At 38.1% G+C, this 19315-nt stretch overlaps 1 protein-coding gene across 1 annotated transcript; it reads left to right on the top strand.

Moving 5' to 3' along the window:
- Nucleotides 1–6243: 6243 nt before the first annotated feature.
- Nucleotides 6244–8057, top strand: LOC107716081 (transcription factor HES-4-B-like). Its single transcript, XM_016522401.1, has 4 exons — nucleotides 6244–6638; nucleotides 6800–6895; nucleotides 6999–7086; nucleotides 7203–8057. The coding sequence occupies exons 1-4, from the start codon at nucleotides 6531–6533 to the stop codon at nucleotides 7784–7786; spliced, it is 876 nt and encodes a 291-aa protein (XP_016377887.1). The 5' UTR covers nucleotides 6244–6530; the 3' UTR covers nucleotides 7787–8057.
- Nucleotides 8058–19315: the final 11258 nt, after the last annotated feature.

Below are 19315 nucleotides of genomic sequence, written 5' to 3'. Positions count from 1 at the left end.
AATGTCCTAAAATGATGTGAGATAATATTCTGCCTTGGAATAGTCTGCCAGTTGCAATACAGTAGTGCCACACCTTTTATATATGTATGTGTGTGTGTGTGTGTGTGTGTATGTGTGTATATATATATATATATATATATATATTTACATATATGTAATATTCACACACAATGCCTTTTTTGGGGTTGGTAAGATAAAAACGGCAATACAGTAGTACAGTAAAAACAGTAATATTGTGAAATATTATTATTACTTAAAATAACTGTTTTGTATTTTAATACATTTAAAATGCAATTTATTCAGCGAGGTTCATTTTTCAGCATCCATTACTTCAGTCTTCAGTGTCACATGACATTCCTTGAAAATCATTCTAATATGCTAATTTGCTTCTCAAGAAATATTTATTATCATTATTTATCAATGTTGAAAACGGTTGTGCTGCTTCATAGTTTTGTGGAAACAGTAATAAATTTTTTCAGGATTTATTAATGAATAGAAAGTTCAAAAGAACAGCATTCATTTATTATAACAGAAAGTTCTTCAAATTAATTTTAATGTTTTTTAAATTAAATGTTTTAAATTGAAAGTTAATGTTTTTTTTAAACATTGAATGAATGTTTTTTGTTTTGTTTTGTTTTTTTAATAAAAGCTTACTGACCCCAAAGCTTTGAACTGAATATTAGAAACCTAAATATTAGATTTTTGGAAACCTCAAAAAATTTTATCCACCAACAATGTTTATCTCCAAGAATTTTGAAAGCATTTCTTGTGTCTTAGTTTCTTCTGCTATCAATACTATAACAATTTTACAATTCTAATTAACCTAAATGAGCTAATAATCAACATCTTGCTGTTTAATAGAACATTAGCCTCTTGATTGTAGCCGAAATGAGCTACAAGCAACCATAAAGGCACTGATGCCGTATCATTGTTTTAAAATGAGAAAAGATTGTATTAGCGTTGTAGTCCCTGTAAGCTCCTCCAAACATTTATTTATGAATTAAATTAGAGGTTCCAGCAATTCTCAGAATTCAATTTTCCATTTTGCGTTTCCACAATCTGTCTCGGTCCACCCTTTTACATCGACATCAGCAAGAATGATCAAAAGTGTCATTGCACAGCTTTTACGCATTTGGTCCCGGCATTGCAGTGAAGTGACCCATTCCGAGTAACCCATATCAGTCTGGAACTGAGGTTTATAAAAGATTCTTTTGGAACTCGCTCTCAAAAGATTTTTGGGGGGAAGCCGCAATGAAAAGTGCTCAAAGAAAAAGTATTTGGAGATATCAGCAGGCACTCTGAGGGGAAAACAAACTATACCGACCAATGTGAGTTGACTTAATCTGATTAGGCTAACCTCATCAACGGCCTCTTAAAAAAGAGAAGAAAGCCATGAATTGGTCAGAAAAGCTAGGGGATGGGGGATGCTCTCACTTGCTCTAAGAGCACCAAAGAGTCTCAGTGAATACCACACATTGTAAAGGGCATGCTGGTCCGCAGATGGTAAAATGACAACGACCCATTTGAAGAGAAGCAAACAGAATTGATCCAAGGTTTTTGCAGGTATAAGAACAATGAGACTGAATAAAGTAAAAAGTCCAAAAAATGCTATACTTCATGTAACACCACTGTTAAAACTTTACTTTGAAGCCCTGAGGACTAAATGCCGCCGGCCTCGAACACTCCAGTAAAAAATATCTCAGTATTTTAATTAATTAATGTGGGATTCCACCTTAAAACTCCCCACAGGGCCAGTGATAAAGATGAAAGACTCGGACAACATTATCCGACACATACAGTGGGTACGGAAAGTATTCAGACCCCCTTAAATTTTTCACTCTTTGTTATATTGCAGCCATTTGCTAAAATCATTTAAGTTAATTTTTTTTCCTCATTAATGTACACACAGCACCCCATATTGACAGAAAAACACAGAATTGTTGACATCTTTGCAGATTTATTAAAAAAGAAAAACTGAAAAATGCTCAGTATTTAGTAGAAGCACCCATTTGATCTAATACAGCCATGAGTCTTATTGGGAAAGATGCAACAAGTTTTTCACACATGGATTTGGGGATCCTCTGCCATTCCTCCTTGCAAATCCTCTCCAGTTCTGTCAGGTTGGACGGTAAACGTTGGTGGACAGCCATTTTTAGGTCTCTCCAGAGATGCTCAATTGGGTTTAAGTCAGGGCTCTGGCTGGGCCATTCAAGAACAGTCACAGAGTTGTTGTGAAGCCACTCCTTCGTTATTTTAACTGTGTGCTTTTTCTGTCAATATGGGGTGCTGTGTGTAGATTAATGAGGAAAAAAAATTAACTTAAATGATTTTAGCAAATGGCTGCAATATAACAAAGAGTGAAAAATTTAAGGGGGTCTGAATACTTTCCGTACCCACTGTAGATGTATTAGAGTATTTTAATGCAACGTTTGGTTTACAGAAATCCTTAGCAACAGTGTATTTAAGATATCTTCCCTGCCAAGACTAACTCTTTAGATCTTTTGCCAATATTTTCTCTTATTCTGGATATGGTCAACTAAAGTACCCCAGAATAAGTTCCGAAACCTAGCAGCGAATAATAAATGAACGGAATCTAACTCTATAACTGTATAAACACAAAGTTGAGGGGTGGTCAGTAAAGCAGTTTCTGAAAACAGGACAACAGGATCTGTTATGGTTTAGCACAAGCCCTGTATGGTGTAGCTATGGGAGATTGTTTTCTTTTTTTTTTTTTTTTTTTAATACGTCATACATTTAAATGCTACCAACAGAGATACAAAGTTCCACCAGAAAAACAACTTACAGTAGTAAAACAAGAGGCCATGAGAGGAACTAGAAGCAATGTAGCAATTTGTTTATAAATGTGGATTGTTTCATAATGTTTCTTCAACAGGACTTATTGTAAGCCTGATTTTGTAATGCTTCTTCCCCCCCCAAAACAAAAAAACAAAACAAGCAAAGACAGATCTCGGTGGTCCTCCAGTTATTCTCATCATCTTTCTTTTTCAGCATTTCTGATGATGAAAGAATTCATCATGCAAAAACATTCATTGAGGTCAGTGTGACTTTTGATTTCTTGATTGTGTGGCTCATAATAGAAGTTTTTAAATAGTCAAAACACTCAATTAAAGTCAAAAGTTTTAAAAAAGTCAAAATAATAAACTGAAGTAAAAATACTAAACTGTATTACAAAATACTCAATTCAAATGCTTAATTGTTTTCATGCTTTAAGCCAAATGCCAACCACATGTGACTTTACAATCTAATAGGCCTACACTGTTTTCATCATAACATGCATGACAATATTCAGGGCTATCATTCAATTCTTTGCATCAAAAATGTCTGTTTTTTAGGACTCTCTGCAAAACTCAAGACCAGAATCGAGCCTACGGCAGTGTGATCAAAGAGCGTGTAAAGGGATTGGCCCGACAACATCGGCTAATGCAGACATAATTGACTGTGTTTTCGGCATTCTGTGAACAGATTTGGATAGGGACTGAGACTCATTACCCAACAACAAATGAACTTTCCTTCAGTGCAAAGAAACTACTGTGCACGCTCTGATCTCGGACAACAGTTTGCTGGTCAGTGTTAAGTCTAATTACAAAACACACAATGCCTTCATCTTTTTCCATCTCCCTTTCCTTTTCAGACTAAAAGTTTCTCCTGTACACTGAAGTCAAAACACATCCCACAATTCTGAATTTAATCCATTGATCTGAATTCAAAGAACAATATTTTTAATATTACGTTTTTAATTTTAGTGTTAATAGTATATTACATATATGCTATATATTATTACTATTATTTTATTTATTTATTTTTTTCTGCAGAACTGAATCCAGTGATCAGTATCCAGGAAACCTTTTTCTGGGACCTTTGTTAAATTCTAAGAAATATCTAAAAAATGTTTGGACAGAGTCTATAAAGTTTTACATGTCCTGGCCATGTAAATAACTCTCTGAAGCTCTGTTATGGAGGTATAACACATACAGAAAGCAGGATTAAGGGCTACATAATCTACCTCAATCCCAAAGCAAATAGGGCAAATGTGAAGGGGTGAGCGCACAGCTGGCCCCTGAGACCTCAGGATCCTTGGCAAACAGGATTCCAGCATGCCCCAGCTAGTCTCGGCAACAAATGACAAGAGTCCCTAAACAATGGTCAACAAGCAGCCAACCAAGACTTAATAAATTCTCATTGCTATGGGACTTCTCTACCTTATTAGATACATAAAATGACAGACTTAAACTAGATGAGTTTTTGTCCTATTTCACGTCAGTCCTATGCTAATTTAAATTGATTTAATTTTTTTAAAATTATTATTATTATTATTATTATTATTATTATGTGTTAATAACTCTCACTGCATTATTGCAAGTCGCTGTTTTATAAAGTTTTGGGATGCAAAACTCTGGCAATGTTGTTGGAAGTATTTTCTCTTTTTCAATATATTGACTCTCCAAAGTGAATAATATGAGATTTCAAAAACGCAGTATGTCTGTTACTTGCAAATCATTTGATGTAATTAGTCATTTGTATTGAGGTATTTACTGCGCTGTGCTCCGCCTCGTGGTCAGATATGGTATTGCACTTGACTGTTTAAAGTTCTAGTAAAATTTTCGGTAGATGGCGCGCGACACCTATAAATTAGTTCTCCCACTCAGTATCCCATCGGCAAAATCACTGTAAAATCTTCATTGATCTTGATAAATTATATTTTTCAACAACTATTTACACTAAATAGTTTATCATTTAGTGTTTGTGTTTAAGGTGGTTGCAATTAATGTGGGCCAATGCGTTTTAAATTCCCTTTTTCTTTTAACTGTGTTTTTCTTTTTAATAAAAGTACTGAGGAACCCCCCAAAAAGTTATTTTCATAAATACGCAAAATACATACTTATAGTTGAGGGATGTATTTGGTGTTTCTTGTATTTCATTCATTGCATTACTTCAGCATAGATTTATAGATGCAAGTCTAAAACATTATTGCATTTTCCCAATCGTTTTGCAACGAACCAACAAACATTAACAAAACTCCTACAAGTTTAAAAACAGTCCTGCCAAGAAAAAAACACGAGTTCATAATTCAGCAGCAACAAAAGCAGTCGCGAAGCTTGCTCTCTAAACCCCACAGCCTGAGAGTTTAGCAACGGCACGTGCTCAGAGGACGCAGCGGTGCAACGAGCGAGCGCGCAGACTGGCTGGCACGCGGACAGATGTAGCAGCACCTCCCCCCGCGCGCACTCTGCCTCCTGCACTGCTGCAATGATTGACGCGTAAGATGTTCACCCAGCCAATAAGACGAAACTACGCTTTATTTGCATAAAGGGGCCAGCTTCCCATTGGTTTCCTGCGTGCTGCTTCGAACCGCTTCGCGTGCCTCTACTGCTGTTTTCTTCTTTGAAGTGCAACAAGATCCTTTAAGTTTTTTCGGTTTTATTTTTATTCTGAAACGACTGGATACTCGCATTTCTGATATAACACGAACATTCTTCCACGAGCGATTAAACTAATACATATAAAATGCTGTCACACTGTGGTACAAAGTCAGTGAAATGTTTCGTCTAATGCATTTTATATATAACAAAAAAGAAAAACATACAGAAAATTGATAAAAGTTAAATAAATAGTTAAAGAGGAAGATGTATGTAGGCTATATAGCCAAGAATGCATAAAATGTCCCTGAATAGTATCAAAAGCCAGTGCGGCAGCAGAATAAATGCGAGGTTTAGAGTGCAATGTAACTTTCCAATGAAGTCCAGTGCAATTAAATGCAATCTTAAAGATAGTTTGCAAGATGCATGTAATGCTTTTAATGCTAGTGGAATTATAGTAATTCGAGGAGGACACATCTGATAAAATACGTCTTTCCAGTATAAAATTATAGTTTTTATAATGTTGATAAAATGACATGATTTGTCAGTTTAACCATTCCGACATCAAGTGTACAGGAATGTTGGTCACACAGTGCCTGAATGCAGAAATATATGATTCGGCTATGAAAAAACGTTGGTGGCAAGCAGCAAGAGTATTCCCCCAATTCCCCTTATCACTTCACAGCCAGGCCGACTGCACTCGCCTCTTTGTTGTTTGTCCCTCCAGGGCTGATTGAGCAGCGCGTGACTGACAGCCCGCGGGGGTGTTGTCCAATCAGCAGTCTGCCCGCGCCCAATGGGTGAGTCCGCGCGCCTATTGGCTGAAGCGAGTGTGGGAAAGAATGCAGAGAGGGTTTCACACGAACTGGGAGCATGCGATCTATCTATAAATACCGCTGGCGTGTGGCAGTGGGAGATTCGACTTGCCCTCCGAAGCGCTACGCCACACACGCTCGTGTGCTCATATGACAGCCTGCAGACTATAAGTCATATAGCTGATAAGAGGGAGTCACTCTCCCTCTCGTGAACATCCCGAGGTCTTGTCTACGCTCCGCATCTAATCCTAACAGCTCGTCTCGGTGTTTTTAAAAATCCACCGACGGAATATAAACCATTTTTTGGCTTACACCGGACCCAACTTTGGTTTTGATCATGCCAGCCGATAATATGGAGAAGCAGACTGCATCACCTATTGCTGGTGCCCCTGCCAGTGGATCTCATACTCCGGACAAACCAAAGAATGCCAGCGAGCACAGAAAGGTAAATACCATTTATTGTTTTGACACTTTTTGTGGTTGTTTTTCCGTTTAGACAAATGTCATTTGTCATTTCCAAAAAAAAATTCCAGTCGATCTGGAGAAGAAGAAAAAAAACTAGCCTCTTTCTTATATAATTTAATGATCTTTGCATTTCATCTGCAGTCTTCAAAGCCAATCATGGAGAAACGCCGCAGAGCGAGAATCAACGAGAGCCTTGGACAGCTGAAGACCCTGATTCTCGATGCTCTTAAAAAAGATGTAAGTTGTAGCTATACGAATATGTCTATTCTTTGCATGTGACAATAAACACGTAATCTTCATTTTAAAAACAAAATTCCTAATCGGTTCTTCTCGTTTACAGAGCTCCAGACACTCTAAATTGGAGAAAGCTGATATTCTTGAGATGACAGTCAAGCACCTGCGCAATTTGCAACGTGTTCAGATGACTGGTAAGTTATAAGTCAGATTTATTAAAATGTGGAACTTTAAACATATAGCCTAATTGAAAAACGCAAATGAACTTCCTAAATGCACAATATTAATGAACGTTACCTTTGCTTTGCAGCGGCCCTGTCAGCTGACACAAACGTCCTCAGCAAGTATCGCGCGGGATTCAACGAGTGCATGAATGAGGTGACTCGATTTCTCTCTACCTGCGAGGGGGTGAACACGGAGGTTAGGTCGCGACTTCTCAACCACCTGTCCGGTTGTTTGGGACAGATGATGGCCATGAACTACCCTCAGCCTGCCCCAGCTCAGCAGGCGCATCTGGCTCAGCCTCTTCACGTGCAGCTTCCTTCAACTTTGCCCATCAACAGCGCCTCGATGTGCCCCAAACTCAGTCCATCAGAAGCGGTCTCACCCAAAGTCTTTGGAGGATTCCAGCTGGTGCCAGCTACTGACGGACAGTTTGCTTTCCTTATCCCCAACCCAGCTTTCGCTTCTGCTACAACCCCGGTCATTCCTTTGTACGCAAACGCAAGTGTTCCAGTGACTGTCAACGCCAGTCCCGTCCAGGCCAGCTCAGCTCCCACGGTGGCATCTCCTGTCCAGGGAATGACCTCCTTCGCAGGCGTTTCACAGGCCGTCAGTCCCGTTGGTGTTAGTGCCGGAGCAGAAAGCAATGAGCCGGTGTGGAGACCTTGGTAGACTTGCTCATCCCATACGAGCTTCTAAAACAGTTTTTCACGATGAAGAAAATACGTTCAGTTCCGTTTTAAGGGACTTGTTGACCTTCTGTTGGACAAGGCGTATATGTTTGTTAGCTGATTCCAATATTTGGATGTTGTTGATGAATATGCTGTAGATAATTCAACAGCATAACACTTAATGTTTATAAAGTACTTTTTTAAATGAAAGAATTTAGTTTTGTACAACGTTTGTAAAAGATTGTATCATGCCAAAGCTTTCTTGTTGTTTTTTTCATGATGAGTGTTTGTTTGATGCTGAATAAATCAAAATAACGAAATTTGTCGTGTTCAAGCCCTTTTTTTATTAAGATCAGTAGATGTAAATCTATAATACCTATACTAGATGGAGTAATATAAATGACAAATCATTTTTATTTTTGATACTACTTACATTGATGCTTTATAGCCAATTTAAGATTGACAAGTGACAGTTTATTAATAGCCAACATGAAGATTGACGATTTTACGCAAGCTTTATTAAACATTTATTTATTTAACACAGCTAAGAGAGCAGTGTGTAAAGGCATTAAACTTTTCAATTACAGATGTTACACTTTTTTTATTTAAAGTCTCAATTACGTCCTTGCTACCCCGTATCTTAGTTCTACTTCTGGCGGGAAGAGATCACTCTAAAGTGTCACAGGTTGAAATGACAAAGGCAACGAGAGGGTTTTTTTCTTTTCTTTTGCAAAAAGGTAATTAAACATCTGAAAGGGGTCTCATCCTGTATGCAGCGGGATCTTTAAGAAGTCCTAAACCCCCATTCATTGGTCTGGGAAATAGGCCTACGCTTTGGGTTAATGTCACTAACAGATTGCCTCAGTGAAAAGAGAATATGGAAGAATCCTCTCTTCCTTTTGTGTACCAGCCGCTTTATAGCTGTAGCCTATATACCTGAATAGCGCGTGGGGTGCTTTCGCGCCTCTTTTCTGACTAAACTGATGAAGTTACCTTAACATCAAACTTCTTTCCTAATTAAAATGTAATAGAATTAAAATGTAAATTAAAAAAATCATATTTCTTTTTACAGGCAGCTTGACATGCAGGCCTCTCCCAGGCGAGTCGTTTATGTTTTCCCTGGATGTAAACTTATCTTCCCTATGCGCGTAAACTCCGGAACTGCGAGACGTGTTGCTTGGGCTGTCGGCATGGTGTTTGCCGTGTGTCTGCCACTTGTAGAGAGCGGCCCACTTCGTTTTCGGATTAGGTTACACACCCTGGTGACCGACGGCCACGGGGTTTCCCACTTAACAACTCCGTCTTGTTAAACCCAATGTAGGCTACGGTTTTGGAAAGTTATTTATTAACACGTCACTAGTAATTTCAATATGTTTTTGTATTAGACTATTAATTATTATTGTGATTTAGGCTACTTTATTTACTTAAATCCGAGTCGAGTGGTCATAAATTTCTCCCTCAAGTGGAAAAAAAAGATGTATTTTTTTTTTAAATCACGAAGTTCAAAGTGAAGTCTAAACAGATGGTTTGTTGTATTTTTAATACAACCTCAACTACAAAAGGTATAAACAGGAATACACATCACACATATAGCTATCACAAAAATCTTTACGTTAAGTTTAAATCTAAACAGAATGAAAGAAATGTTCACAGAAAAAAGCAGACCCCCCTGAAAGTCATTGAAAGATTCGTACGCTGTTCAAAACCCTCGGGGCTAATCTAAATCGCACAGAAAAGCTTGTTTTCGCACATGTGCATTGCTGAAACACTAGTTGGCAGTGTGTGGGCTCCGTGGCTTCTCTCTCTGCCTGCGTGTCTGAGTTAATAGTTCAGAGATGCCGTTGTGGTGCTGAGGTCGTGAGAACCGAGCGAACTAGACTGCCTGCGGCCGGGCAGAGCGCCAATCCGTAAATCCCCGCTGGCAGGCCGGGTCGTGCTTTGGCCGCACAGCCTCTCTGCAGAGGTGAAGAGGCGCACACGCGTGGCCGCCAAGATGCGAGTTTTGAGCCAGAGTATAATAATTACAAGAGCCACTACATGGCCAGACTTTTAAAGGAACAGGGAGGACGTCTCATAGATGCAATGTTTTTATACAAAAAAAACAAAACAAACAAACAAAAAAACAAGTATTATTTAGCCTACAAATTAATTTATACTATCGCGATTGAAGCAAAAACATAATTTGGGTGATTTATGAATATTTCGAATATTGAGGACATGTTTTCTGGGGGTTTAGGACATTTATTCTTATTTGTTGTATATAGCATATAATATTTATTTGATGTAATATTTTAATATTTCATATATTCAGGGCCGCAAATTTCGCAGGGGGGACATCGGTCCACTTCCAACTGGTTAGATTTTTGTGAAATGAAAGGGATTTCAACATTTTATCCATTCAATAGACTACGAAAGCGATCTGAGTTCCGCACATAAGTGCAATATATTATAATAAAAACCTAGCGTTACATTTGTGTCTATGGTTTGCTGCGCAATGTAGACTTTTGAGATTGGCCCTAATACCTGCGGACTGGAGCCAATGGAAATGCTTCTCTATCGGTGCGCATCCTGCTCCTCATCGTGAAAGCAGACTGATCAATTATCTGGGGTAAACCGTGATTTTTGCCAGATCTTTAACAGATGCGATAACAGAAAATGTGTTATGGATAAAGCTGTGTTAACATAAAACACCGGAGTTCCCTTTCGTGGAACTTCGAACTGCGTCCTCTAGGGGTCGCTATGGGGAACGCCTCGTCGTGACCCGTGTCTGAAGCCTACATTGAAAAAACACCAACTTGTTTGGCAACGTCTCGGGTTACTTGTGTAACCATGGTTCCCTGAGGGGAATGAGACACTGCGTCCTCTAGGTTTCTTGCCATGCTTCGGACGCAAGGTTCAGACGAAGAAGTGAATGATGTGCGCTACCGGCGCCTATTTTGTACTAGTCGCGACGGTAGTGACGTCATGGCTGTCGCCGGCCAAACAAGTTGGTGTTTTTTCAATGTAGGCTTCAGACACGGGTCACGACGAGGCGTTCCCCATAGCGACCCCTAGAGGACGCAGTGTCTCGTTCCCCTCAGGGAACCATGGTTACACAAGTAACCTGAGACGTTTTGCTCAGTGCTGGGTTAACCACTAACAAAGTGTAGACAGACATGATGTAACTAAATAAGATGCATTGTACATGGTATAGAGCAAACAGAAGTTTGTAAGATCGCGATAAACAGAGATGAGTGACAGCTTTTTAATAATTATAAAGAAAGTTTGCAAATGTGATACTGATTTTATACAACAGTTCGATAAACAAGAAATTAATATTAAGAGACTTACATTTTAGGAGCACAGTTTTTGCTCTATTTCAACGAAAATAGTTCCAAACGAAGTCACAGCTGAGCCGCCCTGCATCTCCAAGCAAACGCCGTCTCGTTTATGAATGAATGTGCGTTTTTGAACGATTCTAGTGAGTCAAGATTCAATGACCCATTCATAAAGACAGTCACTTGCTTAGTTCCTGAATGAATCAGCAGTTTAAACGAATCGATCAATGAATGATTCAGTGACAAAGACAGTGACTTACCGCCACCTACTGGCGGTTTTAGTTTCATTTTTAAATAATAATTTCAGTTATTTATTAAATCATTTAGTATTAAATTAAATTAAACATTAAACTCATCCTTTGTAAACAGTCTGTAAATATAATTAAATGTCACTTTTGTGTTCTTCTGTGCCACCTCTATAGAGCAAAGATTAATTTTGTTGATAGCCTACTGATTTCATTTGAATGGTAACTTATTCTTCCTGATTGTGTCTTATTATTCTAATTCAATTTATTGTTTTCATTAAAGTTAAAGGTTTATTATATAAATATAAATAAAGGGTGTCCCTGCAAATCACTTTGGGCGACCCGAGTTTGAGTCCTGGCTCGCTATCCTTTCCTCCCACTTTGTTTCCTGTCAACATACTGTCCTATCCTAATAAAAAAAAATCAAAAATAAATCTTTAAAAAAATGTTTAATTTTATTATAGATTATAAACAATCTATTGATCATTTGAAAGGTAATCTAAAGTGACCCTCCTAGCCCTCCCCTCCAAGCTAGAGTCCCCCCAGTGAATTTTGTCCATTTCCACCACTGAATCTATTATTTTAAAGTTGGGCTCTAATAAATACAGTCAAAATTGCACACACACACACACACACACACACACACACGTGGTACAGGGGTTGTTCATATAGAGTTAAGAGTTGAATTAGCTTCTGACTGTTTAAAAAAAAAGGATGCACTAATACCGCAATTAAAAAAAAGTGTTAAAAACATGGGTAACACATTTTATAAAGCAGAAAATGAGTATCGTCACCTCAAGGAGCAAGAAGGACCACAAATATTTGTCATTTGTCTGCAGGACCTTCTGAGGTCAGACCATTTCCACAAATACCAAATACAACCAGCTGATGATTCATTAACAGGCAGGCTGTTCTTGGTTTTTGACCAAACCTTCCATGAATGGACCAGCTCCATTCATGGAAGATTTTTATGGACTGTGATTTTTGTTTGATCTGTTGATTTGGCAGATATGTCTCAAAAAACCTAACATATTTTTTATCAACACAACAGAATACTTTAGCATTATGATGCTATGACTGGAAAGTACTGGTCAACAATGTTGTGAATGTGGTGTCCAAATGTAGTGTCCTTTTTTACCACAAGGAGGAACATAACGTCTTGTGTTGTGCTACACAGATTTATTTACTTATAATTTAATGATATGAAATGAGGTTTATGTAAGAGAGGTGAAAAGACCAGTTGATGTAGGATCATAAAGAACAGATTCATTTTCAATACATATAAATATATGCATTTATCTATTTTTATGCGCGTGTGTATGTGCGCATACGTTTTTTTCCTCTTTTGCCTTCACAACAAAACAGGCTAACTCACGTAAGTAACCCTGTCTAAATTTATTCTAGTTCAAAGTCACACTCACAAGGACAAGGGGGAAATGCTCAGCATGCTTGGATATGGACGCTGTGGGAGAAAGGTGGGGGGCAAGAGGCACTGTGGTCCAGAAAAGAACCAGATGAGTCTGACACTCCTTTCTCCTTCAGCACCTGTTGCCCAAGAAGTCATGAAAGACACAGTCATCCGCAAAATTGTCCTGGAGACCCAGACTTGGTTCCTCATCCCAGAACATCCTCACATGTGAATTGCATGAACTCCTTTAGGAAGACTTCAAAGGAACAGTTCACCCAAAAATGAAAATTCGGTCATCATTAAATTGCCTTCATGTCATTCATAATCTGTATGACTTACTTTCTTTGGTGGAACACAAAAGAAAATATTTTTTGACCATACAATGAAGTCAATAAAATGTTCTTATGCTCTATGTCATACAGGTTTGAAACAACATGAGGTTTAGTAAGTATTTTGGGTAAACTATCCCTTTAAAAACGTCTGGATGTTAAACAAGAAATGTTGACAATTATTCTTGAATTGTATTTTATTTTTTCAGGGATTATCTGTTCTTCCACTGATATTAATAGCAAGCGGCCCATCTTTCCCTAGTAGCAGGAGTCGTGTGGTGGGGAGGGTGGACACTTGTAGGGACGCACTGCCGGCCCTTATCAGATATCACAGCCCAAGGAGCCGCAAGGTCCGCAGATCCTTGTCACTTGTCTGCAGGACATATTTCTGAGTCCAGGTTTTGCTTTTCAGCACAATCTATGGTTTCAAGTCATGGTGTCTTGGCAGTCTTTGAAGCCTTTGCGAATTGCATAGATTCCAAGGGAGAAAGTTAAGGACCACCCCCTGACAGTCAGGAGGTCTTTCCAAGTATTTATAATTCCATCTCCTTGGTGGCCTTGAAGAAGACTGACTTTAAATTTGGACACGCTTTTTATTTATGTTTTTACTCATCTTGAAGTCCATTTATTTATGAGGATCTGACTGGTCAGCTTTTGGGCTATTTTAAGTGAAGTTTTCATATTACAGACAGACTGCAGAGAAGAGATTTTTTTTCAAGATTTTTATTCAGTTAATTTAATGATTAAACACAAACATATACACACATATTGCATTAAAATACTGTGAAATATTAATTTGAAATTAACAATTTTATTGAATATCTAAAAATGTTAATTTATTCCTGTGATGGCAAAGCTGAGTTTTCAGCAGCCGCTACTCCAGTCTTGTGCAGTGTCGCATGATCCCTTAATATACAGTATGACACTTTAATATTGTTAATGATACAGTGATCATCAACCTATCCACCCCCCCACCAAAAAAAAGTGAACAATTGGTTGGAGATCACGGTATAATTAACTGTATTAAAGTGTCAAATATCTATAACAATTACATTCACCTGCCTCAGAATTAAATATTTAACAGGTAAATGATTTGAGGATATTTATTTCTAAATAAAAATAAGTATATTTTTTCAAAGCCTAAGTACAGTGGAAATATTTACTTGTTTTTTTATATGTTTTGAATAGATCCTTTGACATTATTTTAGTCAAATTTTTGGCACAAACCTATACGTAACTCTAATTTCTGATTACTGGATGACAAATGGCTAATTGAAAAGTCAAATAGAGGGCACAATCTGTGGGTTTTCTCGCAATGAGTGTGCTGAAGACTTGCGTGTTTGTGGCATGCAGTTCTGAGGTAGTGAAATCAGTCCTCTCAGCATGGCATTTCCTGTGCTCACTGAGCTCAGTAATACATTTGGACAAACTCTTAATTGCAGTCGGGTTTCAGGAAACCTAGTGAGTCATGTTCACATTAGGTGTTTATGTGCCGAATGGTAACCATGGTGTCCAATGGAATTTATGAAAGGCCGATACGGTTTTTTTATTTGCTTGTTTGTCCCAGTTGTGCATTTTGCAGTGAATGGCATTTTATTTTCAGCTCATTTTTAAAGTTGTTGACGATTGTGATGTTGCCATAAATTTTCACATCCTTTTAATATTTGAGGAAAATGCAATTATCTTGTTTTTGCCAGACTGGCAGCGTGCACATAAGGGTCACTATGAGGGTACAGTTAGTGGGAGTGGGAGTGGGAAATCTGCCCCCTGCATGGGTGGTGAATCAGCCGCTGTCTCACCACAAGCCCAGACATGCCCTAGATAGACACCTGAGACTAACTGCTCACTGCTCTGACTCATGTCAGTCCTTTCAAACCTTCTGTGAGAATGTATGTGTGTGGTGTGTGCTCACGTCAAACACAGGATCTTCACTGCACTTTTAATGCACAGCCAAGAATCAAAACAACAAAAGGCAGAACAATACGTTAACGCAAATGGCACAGTGCGTTTCTGTTGGGTGATTTGTTGATGAAAGCTGGAAACAAGATAAATACTTTGAAGAAACTGGTGCAACATCAGACTTCTATTCTGTTCTTTTAAAAGTGTTCTGTATTTTTATTTATTTATAAATAAAAATGTTTTTATTTATATACATATTTATTTATTTAGATTTTTGTGGGATGAGTGGGATTTTTATTATTTCTTGGTGGGACAGTCATTCATTCATTCATTCATTCGTTCGTTTATTTATGGGCCACCTTTTTGGAAAAAAGTATTCATTCATTCATTCATTTGTGGGTTTAAGATGTGTGGGTTTTTTATTATTTCTTGGTGGGGCACATTCATACATTTATGGGTCACTTTTTTGGAAGAACTTATTCATTTAACATTTTTAAAAGCCATAAATAGTCATTATCTTTTTACATAATTTTTTTCTTTTAAAAGTGATGTGTGCATTAGTTGTTGTTTTGTTTTTTTTGTTGTTTTTGTGTTATTTAAAAATATTTTTGTAATGCTCTTGTAATAAAATTTAATTAAAAAGAAATTAAATTAAATTTGCATTTTTGGGAGGGGAGCTGACTTTTTAAAAACAGACATAATTTTATATTAACTTCATAATTAGTTATTATATATTAATATTTGTTATTATATTATTATATATAGTTTTAAAGGTGAAGTGTGTATTTCATATGAATACCTTATATGAACCCATTATTTTTTTAAATATTTTCCTTCAAAGGTAAATAGTTTCCATTTGTTGCCACTAGTGGCACAAAAATGACACACTTCACCTCTAAAGACCCATCTGTTGATGTCCTCTGTGTTCAGATCACAAGGATTAGGTGTGTGTTTATGATAGATTACTCACAGGCTGTCTAATCTCTCCACTTATCCAGTCGTGTGGCTCATTGTCCTCATACAGGATGTCCTGGTATCTGGCAGGGCACTGTCAAGAGCAGGGTTGCTAGGGTGCGTGTGACAAAGAAAAGTAAAAGAGAAACTACAAGGCAAATCCTCTCACCAGATGTTACCAGCTTTTGAAAAGGTGCATGGGAGCTTTCTCGTCCTGCACTTTCCCTCCCCTCGTCTTGTCAAAAGATCAAATTGTTTTTCTTCCTCTCTTTATCATGCAGCCTCATGTGGATCTGCCTTTTTAAAGGCTCTTGACTCGTGACGGATCTCTGTCTGGATGGGGCTGCTCACAGTTATGAGTGCTTGTCTTCTTTTTTTGATCTCTGTTCTCTCTTTTCTTCGGACGGGAAGGTAAAGTTTACTCGTCTTGTTTGTCTTTCACTTCTTATGGTAAATGCAGAGCTGTGTGCCCTCCACTTGGAGATTTTATGGTGTTGATTCTCATGCATGAAACAGTCGAGTCAAGTGTCAATAAGAGAAAGGCTTCACTCCAAACAAAAGCAGCTAGTGAATGGCAGGGTGGAATGAGAGCACAGCTGGGCACACACACACACACACACACACACACAAAATACAGGGTGATACTCTCCACATCATGTTTCCTTGGTGAATTAATCCTTACTAGTTACCTAGTGAATGTTGATTCTGCTCTCAAGTTGTTGTTTTTTTGTTTTGTTTTTTGGAAAAATATAAATAAATAAAATTTTACATTCACAAATTTTTATACAAATTTTGGGGTGTTACATTAATAATAATAATTATTATTATTATAATAAAAAAGTGCTGGATAGTGAGTAAAATTTTCAAATTGTACATTAAAAAACTGGTTTGAGGTGGATACATTTTTAGCAATTATTTACCGTGCACATAAAATGTGATCCAAAAACACTAAAATAAATTCCTAGATGTGCATCAAAGGTCATGTGACTGAATTCAATGAGATGATTGGTTACTATTACACACTGTCCCTCTCAGACATAAGGCATCTTCCTCCAAGTGCTGGCAAACATAAAGTTTGTCAGAGCATTTTGTCTGTAAACTCTAAACCCCAATTGACTAATACAATTAATACAAGTATTGATATATTTTATAGAATTATGTTAATAATTAATATTTATTCATAATATTTATTTATATAAATAGTCATTATCTTTTTAATATTTTCTTTTCACGGTGATGTGTGTATTTATTTATTTTTTGTTTGTTTATCTAAAATCATTTTGGAATACGTTTTTTTGTAATACTTTTGAAATATTTTCTTTTAAGTGTAATGTGTGGGCCTGAGCCCACCACAGACAGAGAGTCAGAGCCAGCGTGAGAAAAAGCGACTGAGTCTGCCATCGCCCTGGAGTCTGAACTGTATTACGCATCTAACCAGGTGTGTGAACCGGCAGCACTGTACGTGCCGGAGGGAGTATTAGCGGAGTACGAGGGGATGGAAAGAAGCCCTGCCCACACTCCATCTGGCTCTGTCTGGCTCCTCCTTCCCTCCAGCTCCTCCTTGGTCCTCAGTCGCTCCGGCTCAGTCTTCCGGATCCCCGCCTCAGCCGCAGGAGCCGTCGACTCCGCCCGGGGCTCCCCCTCCATCAGCGTTGTCTCCATCAGTCGGCCCCGTGGTGTCATCAGCCTTACCTTCACCATGGCCCCAGTCCTGGCTGGACTCTGGAGTGCCACCTGGCTCCTCCTGCTCTGGGCTCCTCCCACCATCAACACCACCTTGGTTGCTCCGATCATCACCTCTCCCGGGTTCCTGTCTTCTCCCTTCGTCACATCCTGCCACCATCCCTTCACTTCAGCCTCTCACCATCCCTTTGCCATCTCCTTGTCCACCTCCAAAAACCCCTTCATCCCTCCCTTTGTTGTTCTGTTACGGCATGAGGTCACACCTTGCCGGAGTGGGTAGTAATGTCACCATTATGTTCAGTTTAGTTTAGTTCATGGACTTTTAGTTTGTAATTCTTTAGTTCCTGTATTCCTTTGTTTGTATTTCTCGCTCTTCCTTTGTTATGATGGTTTCAGTTATCATGAGTCTGTTTGTTTCAGCTGTGTTCAATTAATCTTCTTGTTTGAGTCCTATATAAGTTGTACCCTTTCGTTCATTCTTTGTCCAGTCTCGTTAATGCTACCCTGTGTTTGTATTACCTATGTGTTGGATTAAAGACTTTTTGGAACCTTTCTCTTCTTCTTCGTGCATTTGTACACAGCGTGCCATATAAAAGCATCTGCTAATCAGAATCAGAATCAGAATCAGAAAGAGCTTTATTGCCAAGTATGTTTGCACATACAAGGAATTTGTTATAGTGTCACAAGCTTCCAGTACACGGAGACAACAACAACACACAGATAATAACAATAAGATGTGAATAAAATACACATGCATAAATATAAACCACAAAAAAAGAATAAATTGTATGTACAGGTGTGCTATAGATAGAATAGGAATAGAATAAAATAAAATAAAATAAAGTTGTAGGGATGTACTAGGATTTAGGGTGATAAATTAAATGTAAGTTATGTAAGTTATTAAATGTAAATATATATAGTTGTTTATCATCTACTTCAAGCACATATTATAATAATCTCTTAACTCTTGTGTATTTGCCCGTTCTGGTGTGTGAACTTCATTATTACAGTACTAATATTTATATAATTAGCCTGATGCCTTCACCAGGTTTCTGTCATCATGGAGCTATTATAGGACAAACCCATGACAAAAGTAACAAGATTATCATTTAAATACATAGCAACATCTATTAATGAAGGCATCTGCAAGAGAAGACAGAACTTTTTAAAGTAACTCATATTTCATATTCAAAGTTTCGTCATCTCATATTTACTCCTAGAATAACTCAACGTTTAGCAAGCTGAAGATTATTATTTTCACTTGCAGTCAGTTTCTTCACCAAAGGGCATGAACCGCATATGGTGTTAGTCATAACCGAGAAAAGCATCAAATCAGAGCGTGAAACATGAGTGAAAATGAATGATTTTGGGGCATGATAGTGCTCTTTGAATTCAAAAGGCTTGTGCGAAAGCTTGTTTTCGCTTGTGGTTAGGAGACAGTTTGTTTGCATGCATGGGAGTGTATGTGGGTATGAGAATACAAGTTACCGCTCTGGGTTTCCGCTCAGAGTGTCAGTATTTGTGTGCTGCTCATTGGTTCCTGCCTCACTGCGCTGGTGAAGAGGATCCCTGGAGCAGAACCACCATATTGATTGTTTCACCTATCCTGCAGACTACCACATTGTATCCTCCCTTTTCTCCCCAGCCAATCAATACCTCTTTGTCTCCATCTCTGTCCACTGACAAATCACTCAG

The sequence above is a fragment of the Sinocyclocheilus rhinocerous genome, unplaced genomic scaffold (assembly GCF_001515625.1).
Source record: "Sinocyclocheilus rhinocerous isolate Xijiao unplaced genomic scaffold, SAMN03320098_v1.1 scaffold148, whole genome shotgun sequence".
NCBI classification, from domain to species: Eukaryota; Metazoa; Chordata; class Actinopteri; order Cypriniformes; family Cyprinidae; genus Sinocyclocheilus; species Sinocyclocheilus rhinocerous.
This window is presented reverse-complemented; position numbering and strand designations above follow the sequence as displayed.

Bases quoted from the DNA above. Each gene is read 5' to 3' on its own strand.
- LOC107716081 (XM_016522401.1), top strand. From the start codon at position 6,531: ATGCCAGCCGATAATATGGAGAAGCAGACTGCATCACCTATTGCTGGT. The intron at 6,639-6,799 runs GTAAATACCATT...TTTCATCTGCAG, and splicing joins ATGCCAGCGAGCACAGAAAG to TCTTCAAAGCCAATCATGGA. The intron at 7,087-7,202 runs GTAAGTTATAAG...TTTGCTTTGCAG, and splicing joins GCAACGTGTTCAGATGACTG to CGGCCCTGTCAGCTGACACA.